This window comes from Nannospalax galili, unplaced genomic scaffold, assembly GCF_000622305.1.
Source record: "Nannospalax galili isolate Female #2095 unplaced genomic scaffold, S.galili_v1.0 scaffold212, whole genome shotgun sequence".
NCBI lineage: Eukaryota > Metazoa > Chordata > Mammalia > Rodentia > Spalacidae > Nannospalax > Nannospalax galili.
In genome coordinates, this window is record NW_008333884.1 from 1,935,731 (window position 1) to 1,953,738 (window position 18,008).

The 18,008-nt window shown below is 46.2% G+C and overlaps 1 protein-coding gene across 5 annotated transcripts in view; it reads left to right on the forward strand.

Annotated features, from left to right (window-relative positions):
* Positions 1-18,008, forward strand: part of Abr (ABR activator of RhoGEF and GTPase) — a 205,384-nt gene that overhangs the window by 125,984 nt on the left and 61,392 nt on the right. For all 5 annotated transcript variants that reach the window (XM_029561434.1, XM_029561435.1, XM_008828743.2 and 2 more), the window contains 2 exons: positions 5,758-5,856; positions 13,157-13,342. In XM_029561434.1, the coding sequence (XP_029417294.1) occupies positions 5,758-5,856; positions 13,157-13,342 (285 nt within the window). The remainder of the gene's footprint in view (positions 1-5,757; positions 5,857-13,156; positions 13,343-18,008) is intronic.

An 18,008-nucleotide genomic window follows, 5' to 3' on the forward strand; every position in this document is an offset into this window, starting at 1 on the left:
GCTCTATTTTAGAAGTAGGTAGGGCTGATGGGTGGAGGCCTTGTAGAAGCTGCTATTTCAAGGAACTCATTTGTCAGGATTAAAAAAGCCCTTTTGTATTACAGATTAACCCTTCAAGTGTTACTCTAAGCTAAACTGAAAGGCCTGATTTTTCTCTTTTTCTGCTCAGATCTCTCCTGCCTCCATGTGCAGTGGTGGCACTCCCATGGCTCCCATTGCTGTTCCTAAAGTATTGGCCAAGTAGGTAGTGATTTGAGAGATGATTGTAGGTGGCCCCTGGATATATATTTTGTACTTTTAAAGTTAAGTATATGTTTTAATACATATGAGAAAAATGGCTCCATACGTTACTCCTATGATTGAGATAAGGCATAGGATAAACTACTTGTAAAAAGTCAGTACTGGCTGGGCGTGGTGGTGCACGCCTTTAATCCCAGCACTCTGGAAGCAGAGGCAGATAGATATCTGTGAGTTTGAAGCTAGCCTGGTCTACATAGCACATTTCAAGCCAACCAGCATGCATAGTGAAACGAGACTTTGTCTCAAAAAAGAAAAAAAATTCAATATTGGTTGTGTATGGTTGTACATGCCTGTAAACGTAGCACTCAGAATGCTAAGGCAAGAGGATGGCAAATTTAAGGCCAGCCTGGGCTACCTGGGAAGATTCTGTATTTAAAAAATGTCAGTTGTGAAGAATGATATTAAGTAGAATGCAAGTATGACAAAGCTGTAAAGGATATGAGATATGATTAGCTGAGGCTCCTAAACTCTACCTAAAGCTTTAGATTACCACAGGAAGCCTGGAATGTGAAGACTTGCCCTCAGGAAAAGAGACAGAATTTGGGTTTTATCCTCCAGCCCCCATCCTTTCTGCTCTAAATTCTGCTAAGAAAATAGCTGAAAGAGATTTGCCAAATGCCAGGGCTGGAGAGAAGAGAGATATCACATGCCCTGTACTCTCTTAGCTCAGAGAAGGGCCAGCTGTCCTAAGGCTAGGCTTGACTTTAGGCATCAGCCCCTGACATGAGTACAACTCCCCAGGCCCAGTGGCATCTACTCTGATCTGCTGAGTGTTCCTTGTAAACTGGTGTGGCTAAATTCTGCTGTCTGTAGAGTCTCCAGATCCTTGCTGCTTGGCTTGTGGCTTTGAAACACAGCCAGAGATCCAGCCCTGCTTGCTCAGTCCTCACTGTTGTCTTAGAGGAGATAAAGGGTTCTGGAGAGATTGCTTCTTGACTTGGCCTAGAACCAAACCTTTGGAGGCTTTATTTAGCTCGTAAGCTCTTTGGAAGCCTAGGGCAGAGTTAGCCACATGGTTTATCCATAGATGCTACCATGATGACCTGAGCCTAGTAGACTGTAAGTTGCAGGAATGAAGGACCCACTAGGGCTGCTTGGAGAGAAAGAGGGGACAGCTGTACTGTGCTGGGGACCAGCTAGCTGTGTGGCAGAGCATTTGCCCAAGGGGTTTTGTGCACATGGGCACTTCTAGAAAACTTGCTGGGATCAGCAGCTATCTCCTTAACCCTTGTATTCCCAGTGCCTGGCATTTAGTAGAGAAAGAATGAATGAACGTTGAATTCTGGTGTTTTTGTTTTTCATTTATTTTATGTGTATAAGTGTTTTGCCTGCATGTATGTAAGTGTGCCAGATGCAGGCAGTGCCTGTGGGGGCTGGAACTGTTTTTGCAGACACTTGATAGCTATTGTGTAGGTGCTAGAACTGAACCTGGGTCCTCTGCAAGAGCAGCCAGTGCTCTTTAAGTATTGCACTATCTCTCCAGCCCCAACCTGGGTGTTTTATGAGACAAGAATAGCCCTGTAAGGACTGATAAAACAGTTTTGAGCCGGGCGTGGTGGCGCACGCCTTTAATCCCGGCACTTGGGAGGCAGAGTCAGGCGGATCTCTGTGAGTTCAAGGCCAGCCTGGTCTACATAGTGAGTTCCAGGACAGCTGGGGCTACAGGGAGACCCTGTCTCAAAAAGACCAAAAAAAAACAGTTTTGAATTTCCAGATTAAAAAAATAAAAAAGTATATTGAGTCTGTTGCAAGAGGGCAGTGGCTGGGCAGTAGAGTCCTGGTTACAGCCATTCCCAGATTGTTCTAAAGCAGAAACATACATGAACATGAGAAAGGAAAAAAAGAAGCCTCTCCAATGCTAACTCGTCAACAGGTTTCCAGCTAATAAAATATACAGAGCTTAACTTCACATCATTAAACTCTGCAGTACCACTCCATCCTAGCCCAAACTTCAGAATGAGAGTGAGGACTCTTGGAAGTAACCGTTTATTGCCTTTTGGGAGGCTTCCAGGGATCTTTTCTCCAAAGGAGTCTTTAGGATAGGATTCTGAGGCCAGGGCCTTGTTGAAATGGGCTGTCAGAAGGCGGGGGTGGGGGGGGTGGGGGTGTCTTGCTGTAGTTTGAAGGCTTCTTGAAGGGCAAGGGCTACAGATCACCACTTCTTCTGAAGAGTCAAGGAGTTCTGCAGTGAACTCACAGTATGTCCCAACTGACCTCTGAAGGTGTTTGCTAAATGCTCAGTTAAATCTTTGGTAGACAGGGAACAAGTAAGTTAGGTGCACTAGGGAAACAGTAGCCCTGGCCAGGTTTGGGAAGCAGTAGGAAGGCCACCAAGAATCTCAGCCCTGAGGACTGGGGCCCTGCTGAAGGCTTTTATCTGGTGTTTCTGTGTGTTCTGGAGGCTGTGCTTCTCCCAGCTGCTGGCCATTTGCATTCTGTGTGCCTCAGGGCCCTAGTGTTTCTGCCTACCGTATTGTGAGATGTCAGTGAAGAGCATTTAGCACAATTCCGGGTATATCGATGAATAACTGTGTCACATTTGTCCTGCTTTCCCTAGTTATAGTTCCATTTTCTAGTTCCTGGTCCCATTCTCTAGCTTCAAAGCCAACAGTGTAGCTTCTCTCCACCCACCCTCTTGTAAAGACTCTTGTGATTGCCCAGGTCCCACTAGAGTAATCCAGGAATCTCCTCAAATTTAATCATATCTGCAAAGTCCCTTTGTCATCTAAAGTAAGTCATAGATTTCAGAGATCTGGATGTGGACATCTCTGGGGAGTCATTTTTCTCTCTACCCCAGGGTCAGATAACTTTTCAGAGAGTTGGGGGGAAGCAGCCTTCAATCATTTATACCACTTAGGAAAAGGTGGAAAGAGTGCTCCTTAGAAAAGCCCTCAAGGACACCAATGGAACAGATTTTCTCCTAGGCTTAAGAGTTCTCTGGTAACTTCATATATTTTTCTGGCCCACATTAAGGATATAATGCCCAGAATGAATCTGTTAAGACAAGCAGACATATCTCCAAAAGGGGAAAGGCAGAAAAGTTAGTGTTGGAGCACCTGGGGTGGAATCCCAACTCTGCCACTTCCTGGCCATGTGTCCTGTTATTCCTTTACCTCCTTTTAAGTCTTATTTATTTATATTGTATAATAGGAAAATAGAGGTGAGTGTCTGAGGGCTAGAGAGTATGGAAAGGACTTAAAAGCCTTAGTAAAGGTCAGATGTATCTCGTGGTATTGGGGAAGAAGAATCCTATGCTTCTGTTGCAAAGGCCTGAGGGAGATCACCCACTGGTCAGGCTGGTAGCTACAAGGTCATACAAGTTTTAGGTGCTGAGGGTTCTTTAGAGAGGATAGAGGAAGATGTGAGACTTGAGCTGTGCCTTTAAGAAGTATTTAGCTGGGTGTGGTGGCATACACTTTTAATTCCAGCACTTCAGGAGGCAGAGGCAGGCGGATTCCTGTGAGTTCAAGGCCAGCCTGGTCTACATAGTGAGTTCCAGTACAGCTGGGGCTGCAAGGGAGACCCTGTCTCAAAAAGACCAAAAAAAAAAAAATTTTTAGCAAGGAAAGAGCCAGGATGGAAGAGGGGAGGGCATTAGGCAGCCAACAGCAAGAACGCAGCTTCACAAGCATGCTAGGAAATAAGAGGTCTCTTAGTCTTGGCCCTTAGGGAGACTGGGAGGTGGGGAGGGCCTGGGGCCACTGTAATTATTTAAGAAATAATGCTGGAGCCCATTCACATTTTATGTCCCTCTTTATATATTTATTTTGATAACTTTCTCTCCTAGAGCTGGGACTGTGGTCTACTTATTTCCTATTGTAGCCTTAGGGCCTGCTGGGAATTCAGTAAATATTTGTTGAATGACTAGATAAGAGAACCAACTGCCTAATTGATATAAGTCCTTGATAAGCAAGAATTCTCAGGAGATCTGATCTTGCTGCAGTGAGAGAGAGAAGAAGCAGAGGTCAGTTTGTAGAACTCAGGTGGGACCAGTCAGTGCAAGAGATCACTAAGGAAGTATCCAGATTTGGCAGAGGGAAGGGAGAGAGAAGAAAGGCCACTTGAGGATCCTGAATGTGTGAATTGCACATTTTTTTCACTGAAGGTAAATTTTGCTTTCTCTATGTCAGGTACAGTGCTAGTTGGTGGGCTTCCAGGTTAAACCAGGCATGGTCTCTACCACAGGGGAGCAGGAATTCCAGAGAAAGGAGTCTAGTAAGGGTTTGTACCGTACATCATGAGGATTGGCCAAGGGAGAAACTAGAGGTGAGCATGGGTGGCCCACAGGCAGCTCCTTCTGCTGTGGAATTGAGCCCTCTGGACAGGAAGATCTCTCATTACAAGTGGCTACAAGACTGGGGCTCCCATACCCACTTCCGTCCCATTCTCTCTAACCATGTTTCTCTCGGTTTAAACATCACTTCCTTTGGTGGGGGGGGCATCTGCACTCCAAACTTCGATTGTAACCTTTCCTATTCTCCCCCCATAATCATGTCCCACCTCAGTCATGAATGGTTCACCTTTGTCAAATGTATTTTTCTTCTCTATTCAACCACCCAGCAGACATGAAGGCAGGTCCTTGGTGATCCTAATTACCATTATGAAGTTGGCTGGGGGTGTGACTCTGGTAAGGGCTTACCTAGCATTTGTGAGGCCCAGTACTGCCACCCTTAGTACTACAAAAACAAACAGCATTTAGAAAGGAAACCACATTGAAAGATGGATGGATGGATGGATGGATGGATGGATGGATGGATGGATGGACATCAAAAGAGGAAATGCTGAGAAAAGGATGGGAGAGAAACAACACAAGACAATAGTAGGAATATGGGGGCTGGAGAGATAGCTCAGTGGTTAAGAGCACTGACTGTTCTTGCAGATGACCCAGGTTCGACTCCCAGCATCCATATGGCGGCTAACAACTGTCTGTAACTCCAGTTCCAGGGGAATCCAACATCCTCTTCTGACCTTTGAAAACACTGCACAGCATGGGTGCACTTATATACATGTGGGCAATACACTTATGCGTATAAAATAAGAATTTTTAAAGTATTAGTTAAAAGAAGATGCCGGGTGTGGTGCACACGCCTTTAATCCCAGCACTCGGGAGGCAGAGGCAGAGGCAGGCAGATCTCTGTGAGTTCAAGGTCAGCCTGGTCTACATAGTGAGTTCCAGGAAAGCTGGGGCTACTTAAAATGAGAGACATGAGCCAGGCATAGTAGTGCACACCTTTAATCCCAGCACTCGGGAGGCAGAGGCAGGTGGATCTCTGTGAGTACAAGGCCAGCCTCTGGTCTACAGTGAATTCCAGGAAAGCTGGGGCTACAGGGAGACCCTGTCTTAAAAAGTCCCCCCCCCCAAAAAAAAAAGAAGAAGAGAAAAAATATAAAGAAATGGGGCCTCGAGTTTTGGCCTCTTTCTCACAAATTGTTGGTGTTTGGCTTGCTTTCCTGCAGGTGGAGGCAGGGAAAGGCCTGGAGATGAGGAAGCTGGTTCTCTCAGGCTTCCTGGCCAGTGAAGAGATCTACATTAACCAACTAGAAGCCCTGTTGTTGGTGAGTATCTGCCCTGGGACCCGCTGGTTCCCCAGCAACCAGTGTCATGCTCTAATAGTGCTTTTGGAGTTGGAGAGGAAGGGGAAGCCCACAGGACAGAGACCAGTGCTGCTCCATTTACAGATGAGCATTGGCAACCTGTGTCTGTCACTGCCACCCCTCCATGACCCTGCTCTGTGAGAGGCAGGAAAGGACATACAGATAAGAGGAGAAGCACTCCCATTACCCATGACTGTGGCATGGGTATTACGAATTGATATAGTCCTCTGTCCCACTGGGCACCTCGCTGCCTCCCCAACACTGTGTTGAGGGTAGTGTCTGTCAGTCAGTCAAGTTGAGACCTCTTTGTTACCCTTGGTCTAAGTCCTTCCTCCACCCTGGGAAAGGAGCAGGATAGCACCATTCTGAAGGCCCTGTATTAGGAAATGTGAGATAGAAGGTGTCTGTTGTTTTGAGAAGTGTCATAGCACTGAAGTGTCAGACCAACCTGAGCTCTCAGGAAAGATGAAGGTGGTGTTGTATGAATCAGATTGGGTAGGGACTATTAAAACATTCTAAGATAAAAGCACACAGAGATACATGGTGCTTTTGCCTTTGAATAAAATGCTTATTAGCACGTCTGGATATCATGCAGAGTGATTATGTCACATAAAGTTCTTTTCTCTGGGTGTTTTTTTATAGTCAGGCATAAGATACTGGTTTTTTTGTTTGTTTTTAAAGGCTGAGGCAGGAGGATTATCATGAGTTTGAAACCATTGTGTGCTACTGGTCTCAAAAAACTGAAAAAGTAAGACATACAAACTAACTAAAGAAAAACAGAAAATCAGAAATGTAATAGAGAATTATTCTCATAAGACACAGGTTTATGTACTTGCTGTGATATGAGATGTCACTCAGTGTCCCAGAGAACTTGGCATTTATTACCCAAGGAATGACTATTGAAATGCGAAGATACTTTGCAGTGCACTGGGCTGAGTTTCTTTTAGGGTCTCATTGGGAGTTTATTGGTATGCCCAGTGATATTTTCCAAAGAAGAGATAATGTGACAGATAGGAGTCTGGTCTGAATTTGGAGCCAGAGCCAGGGCAAGGCCTTACAGTATCACTAACAGTAGGCATAGTGCATTGTTTTGCAAATGTACATCTTGACCCCTTGGTGGATTGTGAAAATGTCATGGGTTGAACCAGCATTTTAAAACAAATTGAAAAAGAAAATACGAGTGGGCATCAAAAGTAGTAAAGGGAAGTACTGTTTTAGGATATATGTGTATATGTATAGATGGTTGTACAGAGCCACTTTTCTTTTTCCCCTCCCTCCCCCTCTCTTTATCTTCCTTTCTATTTTTATTTCAATGGACTCATGTAGCCCAGGCTTCCTTTGAACTATGTAGCTGAGGCTGCCCTTGAACTCCTGATCTTCTGCTTCTACCTCTGAGGTGCCTGGTAGGTGTGCAGCCCACTGTTATTTCTTAAATGTTTTGTGGGTTTGAGAACCACAGTCTTAACAGATGTAATGGTGTATGCCCTTAATCATAACACTCTAGAGGCTGAGGCAGAAGAATCTAGTTAAAAACCAGCCTGAACTACATAATGAGACCCTGTCTCAAAACAAAAACCATTATCTTTGGAATGCTGTGCATAACTCTTTGATCCTTAGTTTCCTTATCTGAAGATAAAAGTACTATATAGTTCCCTCCCTTATTTGGATGCCTGTGAAACCCTGGATAGTCTTGAATACTAGATATATTATATATTTTCCTATATATACAAACCTTTAGACAAGTTAGGTACAATAAGCTATTAACAATAATTAGTAAAATACAAGGATTGTAGTAGTGTACCACAATAAAAGTTGTGTTAACATGGCCTCTCTCTTGAAGAGTCAAAACAAACACTAGTATTTTCAGAATTTGGTTGACCACAGGTAACTGAAACTGTGCATTAGGACAGGTGGTGGTAAAACAGTTCTCCCTCTTCTCCCTCTCCCCCTGGGTTGAGAGGATCAGGTGATCCTTTGGGACCTAGTACAGTGCTGGGTGTACTCACACTCAAATCAGTAAAAGAAAGGAGGCAGACAGACCACCAGCTGGCTGTGTATGAAATATACCTCAGAAGCTGGGGTTGCTGTACCCCAAATGTCATTACTAGAAGGATGCATATCTGAAAGAACTTTGTGCCTTCTTTTTTTTTTTTGATCTGCAATTTGGGTTCACAGTAATGCTCTCTGCATGGGATTGCTGTGAAGATCAAGTGAATTTGTACTCACAGCTCTTAGAAAAGGGCCTAAGCGGTACCTAACATTGTTACCACTTCCTCCAGCACTGAGAGAAAACGGGCTAGGGCTTCTGTGTGTTCCTTTGGGTTTTGTTTTGAAATATTATCTTTCTATGTAGACCAGGCTGACCTCAAATTTCAAGCTGTCCTGCTTCTGCCTCCCATGTGCTGGATTCAGACATGTACTGCTATGCCTGGCTTGGGGCTTTTGTGTTTTTGTCAGTAACCCCCACATACACACCTGAAGGAGGAGGAAGCACTCTATACTCAGGAGAGGCATGAGGCTCTTACGTTCCAATCTCTATCAGGTAGCCTCCTCTGGACAGAGACTTAGGAGGAGCCAGGATAGCACATCCCTGCCCTGCCTTTCTAACAGGTCCTGCCCCAGAGTCATAACTGAGGCTGCCCCCACCCTGCACTTCTAACTTGTTCACTCAAGCCCCTGCTTGGTTGTTTCTTGAGCATAGGCCAGAGGGAGGAACAGGTGGGAAGCAGGTTTATGACTGAGAGGCCCAGGTAGAGGGTGGAAGGCCGGGGTAGAAGGTGGGATGACAGGATCTTTTGAAGCCTCAGGGTGAGAGGATAAACCTCAGATAAGCACTCAATCCTGCCCTCCTCCACAAACTGGAAAGCCTCTCCTCTCAGCCACTGAGGAACTAAACTCTGCTTCCCTGGGTGGTCTGGCCCAGGTGAAACCATTTCCTTGGCACTCACTTCTCCCACAGCTCCCTTCAGGGAGTGACTGTGAAACACCAAGTGACTGTGCAGTGCAGCCTGCCTGTGTGTCTTGTCTGTGTGTGTTTTCCCCTCAATACTTCCTGGTATGCAAAAGGCTGGGCCTGTATACCTAAGACTGTATACACAGGAGACAGGGAAGCCACACAGGGGCCTCTGTTCTGGCTCCTGGGGTGCTGGCTGGGGCCAGGTTTTGCAATCTGAAGTCTCTGTTCCTGATGGGCTTCTGTTACTCATAGTGGGAGCCCAGGTTTAGGGGCTATAAAGAAAAGAAGAGAAAACTGAATGTGTTGTAGTTCTATGTATTGCCAGTGCAGGTATGGGCTATTGCCCACAGCACATCCCACCTCTGGGCTATGATAGATGGCCACAACTGATCCCCATTTTCCTCTTAGACTTTCATTTTGGCCATTTTCTTTGGAGTTCATAGTCCCACTGTATCTCAGCTTCTTTATCTGTATAATAGGGTAACTGTACCTCTTCCCTGAGCTCCTGGGAGTAGGTAGCAACCAAGGAGATAGGTCAGCAAATGTCTGCCAGGCCTTCTGAGGGAGGAAGTGGAGGAAGTGGGCAGTTTCTTTCCCGTTTCAAAAGACCACTTGCTGGAGGACAAAGCAGACATGACTGTGTGAGGTCAGAATGAATCCAGCCCCGTCTTCCTGAGAGGCTCCCAAAGCTGGGAAATCTAGAGCCAGGGTTGAGGTCACTCAGGGGTTCTGTCTAAGAATTCTCCACATAGCCAGAATCTTACCCTTGCCCCGCAACTGGATGAGGAGGAGGAGGAGGAGGAAGGCAGAGGTAGCTGGTATACTGGCTCCCTGGTGCAGTGTCAATGCTGGGTCAAACTCATAGACAGTAGCCTGGCCTTACAGCCTCTCCCAACCCTGAAGCTTGCATGTGAGTCTTCAGATAAAAATAACTACCTCTGGACCAGACCAGGGGGCCCTTTCCCCTCCCCTGTGGAGAATGGGGGTGACGGCAAAAGTCCTTCATCTGGTGTGAGAAAGTCTCATGCCTCCAGTGCAAGACCAGTCCATGTGACTGGCCCTGGTGAGAGTTTTTTTCTTCCCCTTCTGTAGCTGCAGTGGGAAGTTTAAGAGGAAGCAGAGCCGTTGGGCCTGTCTTGGTGTGGGAGGCAGATGAGTGCGTGCTTCTCCAGCAGCTTCTGAGAAATCCTGTCTCCTTTGCCTTCCTGGGACTGTTCTCCTGTTTCCTTTATTCTCTCTGCAGTAGGGATTGGCCAAGGCGGAGACAAGGATGAGTGGCTCTGGAACTCTGGCAATTTGTGCCTATCCATTGGATCATGGGTAAAGGTGTAAAGGATAAACTCTGTCCTATCCAAAGGGGATGCCCCCCCATCCTACCATTTGGTTGTGGGACAGCACCACACCCTCTGCTCAGAGCTCCTGACCTCAGAGGTCCTTCTACCTCCTTCCCAAAGTTCTTTCCTATAGCTGATCCAGTACAGTCTTGGAACTACATGGCTGGTATTTACAATCCAACTTGGGAAATATCCTGTCTCATACTTGGCCACCAAGTCGTTTTGTTTCTCAAAGTCTGTTTTATTCAAATAGATTCTAATGTTCTCAAAAGTAGGGTTTATGGATCATCCAAATGAGCTCCTGAATATTGGACTTTATCACTTCCTCTACTTAAATCCCTCTACAGAATACTGGCTATGTTCAATTGTGCAATCAAAACTGTACTCCCCTCTGCATGAATACCTACCTTCCCATGATCCATCCAGCCTGCCCCAGCCCTGCCTCAGTCCCTCTCTTCTCCTTGCCCACTGCACATAGGCATATTGGCCTTCACCTCCTGTCTCTTACCAAGCCTATTCCTGCCTCCAGACCAGGAGTCAGGGTAGTCTGCCTGGAGTACTGTTACCTCGGGCCCCTGTTTCCATCTGAAGGTAAATGTTCCCTCTTTGGAGAAGCCTTCTATCACCCTGCCTTAGGTGACCCCTTTATTTCCTTCATTGCACTTACTGGTGTGTGTAATTAGATGTTGGATCATCTACTTGTGTTTGATTTGTCTCCCCATTAGATGGGAAAACCCCATGGGGACAGGGACTGTATGTGTCCCAGGTACTCCATGAGTGTCCTAGGGCTGGCCTCATGCTTGGTCCATTTTTCACAGGTGAATAGTAACATTGGTTGCCTTCTGTATGCCAGACACATACTAGATACTTCAGTGTGTGACTTTTGATCTTCCCATTGATTCTCCTGAAAAGATAATACTATTCTGGTCCCACAAACAAGCCTGCTGATGATGTTATACTAAACCCAGAGATGGGAAGTGACTTGCCCCCAGCTATTAAATGGCTAGGTCACGGCTCAAGCCCACACTTCCTGACCTGCCCAAGGTTGTGTCCTACCCTATTTCCTAGGAAGGACTTGACACTGAAGGTTACTTGGTTCTAGTGCTGAGAGGGTCATCAAGAGAATCTGCTTGGCCCTAGTTTTGTCATTGTATCTGACTTTGTAGACTGGAGAAAAAAGAAAGGGAGAAGTCAGAGCATTGTCTTGAGTGTTTGGGACTTCCTCTTATGGACACATTTGGGCTTGGCACCATCAGCGGGAGAATGGAGTGAAGTTGGGCTGGGAGGCTGACTTTTGTAGCCAACTCAAGCTGACTGTTATAGGGAACCAGCAATAGCTTTGCTCTCCGTTGGTACAGGTGACCCCACCAGTCCAACACTTTCAGCATGTGAACCGCTCGCTCCCTCTCTAATAGAATGCTTCTCTTTTTGAACAGTCTACTACCTCATCCCATGAGATAATGGGGGACAGCTCTAGTGAGTCCAGGCCTAACTAACCCCCTATTTTTTCCCCACTGTTCCTGGGTTTGCAGAGAAGTCCAGGTTATCAAAGAACCCATTCCATACTGCCTCCAGATAGAAGCAGATTGGCCATATCTGACTTGGACCATATCTGACTTGGGTGCTCTTTTAGGTATATATGTGCCCTCCCCTCACATGCTTCCTGATCCTGTCTCCTATATCTTTTGATTTTTCTGATTAATTAACATTTATTATTGTGTGTAATATATATATATATATATATTACTTTTACTTGTTTAGTTATTAATTTCTTTATTTGAGTCACTACATGTTTCCCAGACTGTTCTCAAACTCCTAGGGTCATGCAATCCTCCTGCTTCAGCTGGTGCCACAAGCATGCACCAGAGTGCCCAGCCTCATTGTAGGTGATTTAGAAAATACAGGCGATCTTGCTGAAGCAAGTTCCCCCATGCCCCATTATCCCTTGCAGTGGTGGGGTGTGGTCCCGAGTTACTGCCTGCCACTGGAGGCTCTGATACATCTTGGGGTAGATAAGCAGGGATGACAGATGGTTTTCATTTTCATGTCAACAGGCACTGAGAGAGTTTGAGGCCACAGTCACACTCAGTGGGAAAGATCACCATGCCTGCCTAGCAGTGTCTGCCACGGATGTGGGAAGTAGAGGGTGGCATGTGTGTACCTGCTCTCTCCCTCACCAAGTGACAAGAACTGAGAATGGGCTGGTTGGGATTTTGGGTTTTGTTCTGGGTTTTTGTGTATGTGTTTATTTTTTGGGTTTTTCTGAGACAGGGTTTCCCTGTAAACCCAGCTGGCCTGGAACTCACTATGTAGACTAAGCTGGCCTCAAACTCACAGAAATCTGCCTGCCTCTGCCTCCCAAGTGCTGGGATTAAAGGCAGTTTTGTTTTCTTAAAGACGAGATCTCACTATGTTGCCCAGGCTGTCCTGAAACTCAACAGTCCTCCTGCCTCAGTTTCTGGAGTGCTGGGATTACAGACATGTGCCACCACACCTGGCTTGAGCTGGTCTTGAGTCTGTTCAAAGTTTTAACTTCTGAATACTAAAACCGCCTTCTGTTTCTCAAAAGGAAGCAGCTAAGGAGATGGGTTCCCAGGCAACCCTCCCTTCCTTTGAAGCGTGACAAAGAAGCTTATGATGTGAGGCCTTTGGGGAAGAGATAAGGGATCTGTTAAATGTACACATGAACCCATACAGGCCTGGGGCTGGATGCTGTGAGCTCAGATGGAGGAAGGGGTATGGTGGAGCAGATCCCTGCTGTCAGGTTCCCTCCCCTTGAGTGTGACTTGTTAGGACCTGTGACAGCAGCTCTGAGATTGAAACCACTTTCATGTGCTCTGCCTTCAGTGGCCTTGTTTAAACAAGACTTGGACGTCATAGCAGGTTAATCAGTACCATAATCTTCCCAGGGGCGGCCAACACTCTGTTTCATTCATCCCCACCTCTGCTCTTCTTCCTCTTCCTCTCCCAGCCCATGAAACCCCTGAAGGCCACAGCTACCACCTCCCAGCCTGTGCTCACCATCCAGCAGATCGAGACCATCTTCTACAAAATCCAGGATATCTACGAGATCCACAAGGAGTTCTATGACAACCTCTGCCCTAAAGTGCAGCAGTGGGATAGCCAGGTCACCATGGGCCACCTCTTCCAGAAGCTGGTGAGTCTCCCAAGAAGGGAACATCTCCATGAACAGCCTTGGTGGAGCCCATGGAGGGACAGAAGAGGGCATCAGATCTCCTGGAACTGGAGTTACAGACAGTTGTTAGCTTCCATGTGGGTGCTGGGATTCGAACCCAAGTTTTCAAGAGCAGGTAGTGCTCTTAACTGCTGACTCATCTTTCCAGCTCCCTGTTTTCTTTTGTTTTAAGAGGCAGGATCTCTGTAGCCCAGGCTGGCCTGGAACTTGCAGCACTCCTCCCGTCTCAGTCGCCCAACTACTGGGATTGCAGGTATGAGCCACACACCTACCTTTCTCGATTTGTTTTCACCACTGGGACTCTGAGGTCTCTAGGGTCCCCTTGGTCTTAGCACCACAGGCCTGGTTATGAATTTGCTTTCCACCCCTCCACCCTGCAGTGTTGTGAACTGATGCCTGCTACTCTGCAGGCTTGGCAAGGCCTGGGTGGAGCCAGGGCAAGCCAGGCATCTGGAGGCAGTTTATTTTCAGCTGGTCTCTGGGTATTTGATTATCCATTACCAAGAGAGGGGAATTAGCATCTCTGCTGTTTGTTTTATGAGCTCACTCCAATGCCAAACTGCTGTTTCCAAGCAACCTCCACTTCTTAGTTAATGACCCTGGCAGGCTAGGTCTCTGGCCCTCCAGCCTGGGGTAACTATGGAGATGACAGTGCCTGGGATGGCCCATGACTCCTGTACCTAGATGACTTCTGCTTCTGGCTCATGGTGGAGCAGCAGCACAGCAACCCAAGCACCCATGCTTCATCCTTCTCATGGGAATAGAGGGGGCTGGGATGAAGCTAACCCAGGGTTAGTTGCCAGAACCCTGTGTTGAATCCTAGCTCTGACTAAAACTGGATGTGGTAGGCCACATCTATAATCCTAACACTCCCTAGAGGTAGTGGCAGGAGGATCAGAAGTTCAGGGTCATCCTTGGCTACATAGTGAGTTTGAGGCAAGCCTGGGATACATGGGTATGATCATGAAAGCTAGGCATGGTGGCACATGCCTGTAGTCCCAGTACTTGGGAGGCAGAGGCAGGTGGATCTCTGAGTTCAAGGCCAGCCTGGTCTACATAGTAAGTTCCAGGACAGCTGGGGCTACAGGGAAACCCTGTTTCAAAAAGACCAAAAAAGAAAGCGGGGTGGCGGGGGGGAGGCCAGGGAGGGAGGGAGGGAAGAGGAGAGAGAGATCATGAGAATAGAAGGCACAGGCAGGGATCCCTTTCCTGAAAGCTACTGAAGTTGTTTGCTGGCTTAGGAAAGCAGCTCTCCAGGACATCTCCTGTGGCTTGGCACTAATAGCCAGGGATCCCCTGGAGAAAAGGTGCATTCTGTCCCCTCTTCCCTTTCCATGGGAGCTTACTTTCTGAGAAGTCCAGCCCCTCGGCTCAGACTGCACTGCTCCAGCCTTTCTTCTCCCCCTGCATCCCAGTTCCTATTTTCCTCTATAGCTCTTCTGTCTCTTCCCTTAGGATGTACCAGGGCCTGCTAGCACTATGCACAGCACCCGCACTCCTCCCATCCCCCCAGCTTCTGTATCCTGGAGGAATACAAGGAATCTTCAGAGAATAGAGTAGTTTAGAGTAGGGCTCAGGAGCAGCCTACTTTTCCAGCACCTTGGTGGGGAGCAGAAACCCCCAAAGAAGTCTAGCAAGCAGTAATTCCTTCCCCCTTGGTACCTGTTTGGGGAAAAAATTGAAACCAAGCCGGGCATGGTGACACACGTCTTTAATTCCAGCACTCAGGAAGCAGAGACTGTCGGATCTCTGTGAGATCCAGACTAGTCTACATATCCAGTTTCAGGCCAGCAGGGGCTTCAGGGAGACCGTTTCAACAACAACAACAACAAAATTTAAATCAGAAAATCGGGAAGGTAACACAGCAAGCAACTGTGTCTGCACCTCTCAGAGTAACAGATGGTTAAGCTTGGAGGATGAATGCCAAAACTTTCTCCTTTTTTTCTTTTTCTTTTTTTTTAATATTTATTATTTTTATGTGTATGAGTGTTATGCCTGCATGTAAGTCACCCATGTTGTCCAATGCCGGTGGAGGACAGAAGAGGCTGTTAGATCCCCTGGAACTGGAGTTACGGACAGTTGTTAGCCGCCATCCCAAGGGTGCTAGGATTCAAACCCGGGTCTTCTGCAAGAACAGCCAGTGTTCTTAACTGCTGAGCCACCTCTCTACTCCTCTCCTTTTTTTCTATTATTTTTCTCTTCTATTTTTTTGCTCCCATATATGTGTGTCTGTGTGTGCATGTGCACTCATGGTGTGTATAAGTAATGGGGGTGGTCACGTGTGGAGATCAGAAGATAACTTTGTAAGGTTTGTTTTCTCCTTCCACCCTTACATGGGTTCCAGGGATCAAAGTTGGGTCACCAGGCTTGTGTGGCAAATGCTTTTTTTAACCTTCTTAGCAGCCCCTCCACTAGTGAAACTTTCTAATAAAAAAATAAGAGTCGTACATAGTGACCCATGCCTTTAATCCCAACACTCAGGATGCAAAGGCAGGTAGATTGCTGTAAGTTCCAGGCCAGCCAGGGTTATGTAGTGAGACTCTGCCTTAAAAAATTTTTTAAGTCAGGCCTAGTAGAAGTAAATCTATAATCCCAGCTACTGAGGAGACTGAGGCAGGAAGATTGCAAGTTCAAGGCCAGACTGGGAAACTTAGTGAGACCCTGTCTCAAAACAAAAAGTAAAAAGATGCAGAGGGTACAGTGGTGAACAACTGTTATCCTAGCACATGGGAGGTGGAAGCAGAAGGATCAAGAGTTAGTCATAGGGAGTACAAGGTCATGACTCCATAGGAAGTTTGAGGCCAGCCTGAGCTACATGAGACCCTGTCTGAAAGAACAATACACAAAACAAAAAATATAAAATATTAGGTGAAGTCTGTTCTTCCCCCATTCTCTTGAAGCAACTGCTGGTGGGAATCTGGTATGGAGCCATGTACACTGCAGTTTGTATTTTTGCTACTTACCTATATATTTTATGATATTGTGTGTACTTTTAAAATGTGCCTATGTGTATATGTATATCACATTTTGCAATTCAGTCACCATTGCTTTGATATATGTTGATGTTCATTTATCTGAACTGTGTCAGTGTCAAGGGTTCTGTGAGTACTTGTTTCCAGCTCTCCCACTATAAGGAAGAAGAAAGGCAGTGAACATCCTTGTTCAACACTTCTTAGGCACATGCATATATAGATTTTTCAAGAGCAGCACTAGCCAATGGAAATAGGCTGTGAGCCACATATACAATTCAGCATTTCAAGTTTTTATTAATGATTGTTGCATGTGAGAAAGTCCAAACATGCATGCTGTGTGTGTAGAGGTCAGAGGACAACTTTTAGGAGTAGTTTTCTCCTTCTGCCTTAGATAGTTCAGGGATTGAATTCAGTGCAACAAGTACTTTTACCCATTGAACCATTTTGCCAGCCATATATATTATATATATAATTTTAAATGTCTTAGTAGCTACTTGGGGAAGAAAAAAAAAAAAGCAGTGCTGGGAAGTCAACCCAGGACCTCACACAATATAGGCAAACACTGACATTGAGCCATATATACCCTCAGCCCTAGTAACCACAATTTTTAAAAGTAAAAATAGGGTAATAGCTAAATGGAATGCACTTGTTCCTATACCTGAAGCCTTGGTTTTCATCTCCAGCATGGCAGAAAACAAACACAGGTGAAGTTGGTGGTGCATGCCTATACTCCCAGCTACTCGGGAAGATAAGGTAGAAGGATCGCTTATACCCAGGAGTCAGGTGTTTAAGGCTAGCTGGCAACATATTAAGACTCTGTCTCAAAAAAAAGAAAAAATGAAAACAGGGCTGACGGGATGGCTCAGCAGGTAAAAGTGCTTGGCTCCCAAGCCTGGTGACCTGAGTTCAATCCCTGGATCCCACAATAGAAGAGGAGAACCTGAAAGTTGTTTCTAACCTCCACATGTGTGCCATGGCACACAGGTACCTATACGCACACACACTGTTCATACACACAAATAATAAATTTTTTTTGCAGGGGGAATCCCAGGTGGCCTGGAACTTGCTATATAGACCAGGCTGGCCTCAATCTCACAGATCCTTTTACCTCTGTGCTGGGATTGAAGGTGTGCACCACCACACGCTGGAGAGATTACTGAACCATTAAGTGCTTCCTGCTCTTGCAGAGGACCAGAATTTGGTTTCCAGTACCCACTTCAGCTCCAGTGTACCTGACACCCTCTTCTGGCCTCCACAGGCACTTGTACATATACACATAAATTTAAAAAAATAAAAATAAATCTAAAAAAGAAGAGAAAAAAAGAAGGCTGGCAAATGGGTGAAAAGTGCTTATGGCCAAGCCTGGGAGCCACATGTTAGAAAAAGAGAACTGGGGGCTGGAGAGATGACGCAGCAGTTAAGAGCATTGGCTGCTCTTCCAGAGGACCTGGATTCAATTCCTAGCACCTACATGGCGGCTAACAACCATCTATAACTCCAGTTCCAGGGGATCTGATGCCCTCTTCTGACCTCTGTGAGCATCACATGACACAGGCACACTTACATACACTGATACACATAAAATAAAAGTAACAAAATTTTTTTTCTTTTTCTTTTTGAGACAGGGTCTCCCTGTAGTCCCAGCTGACCTGAAC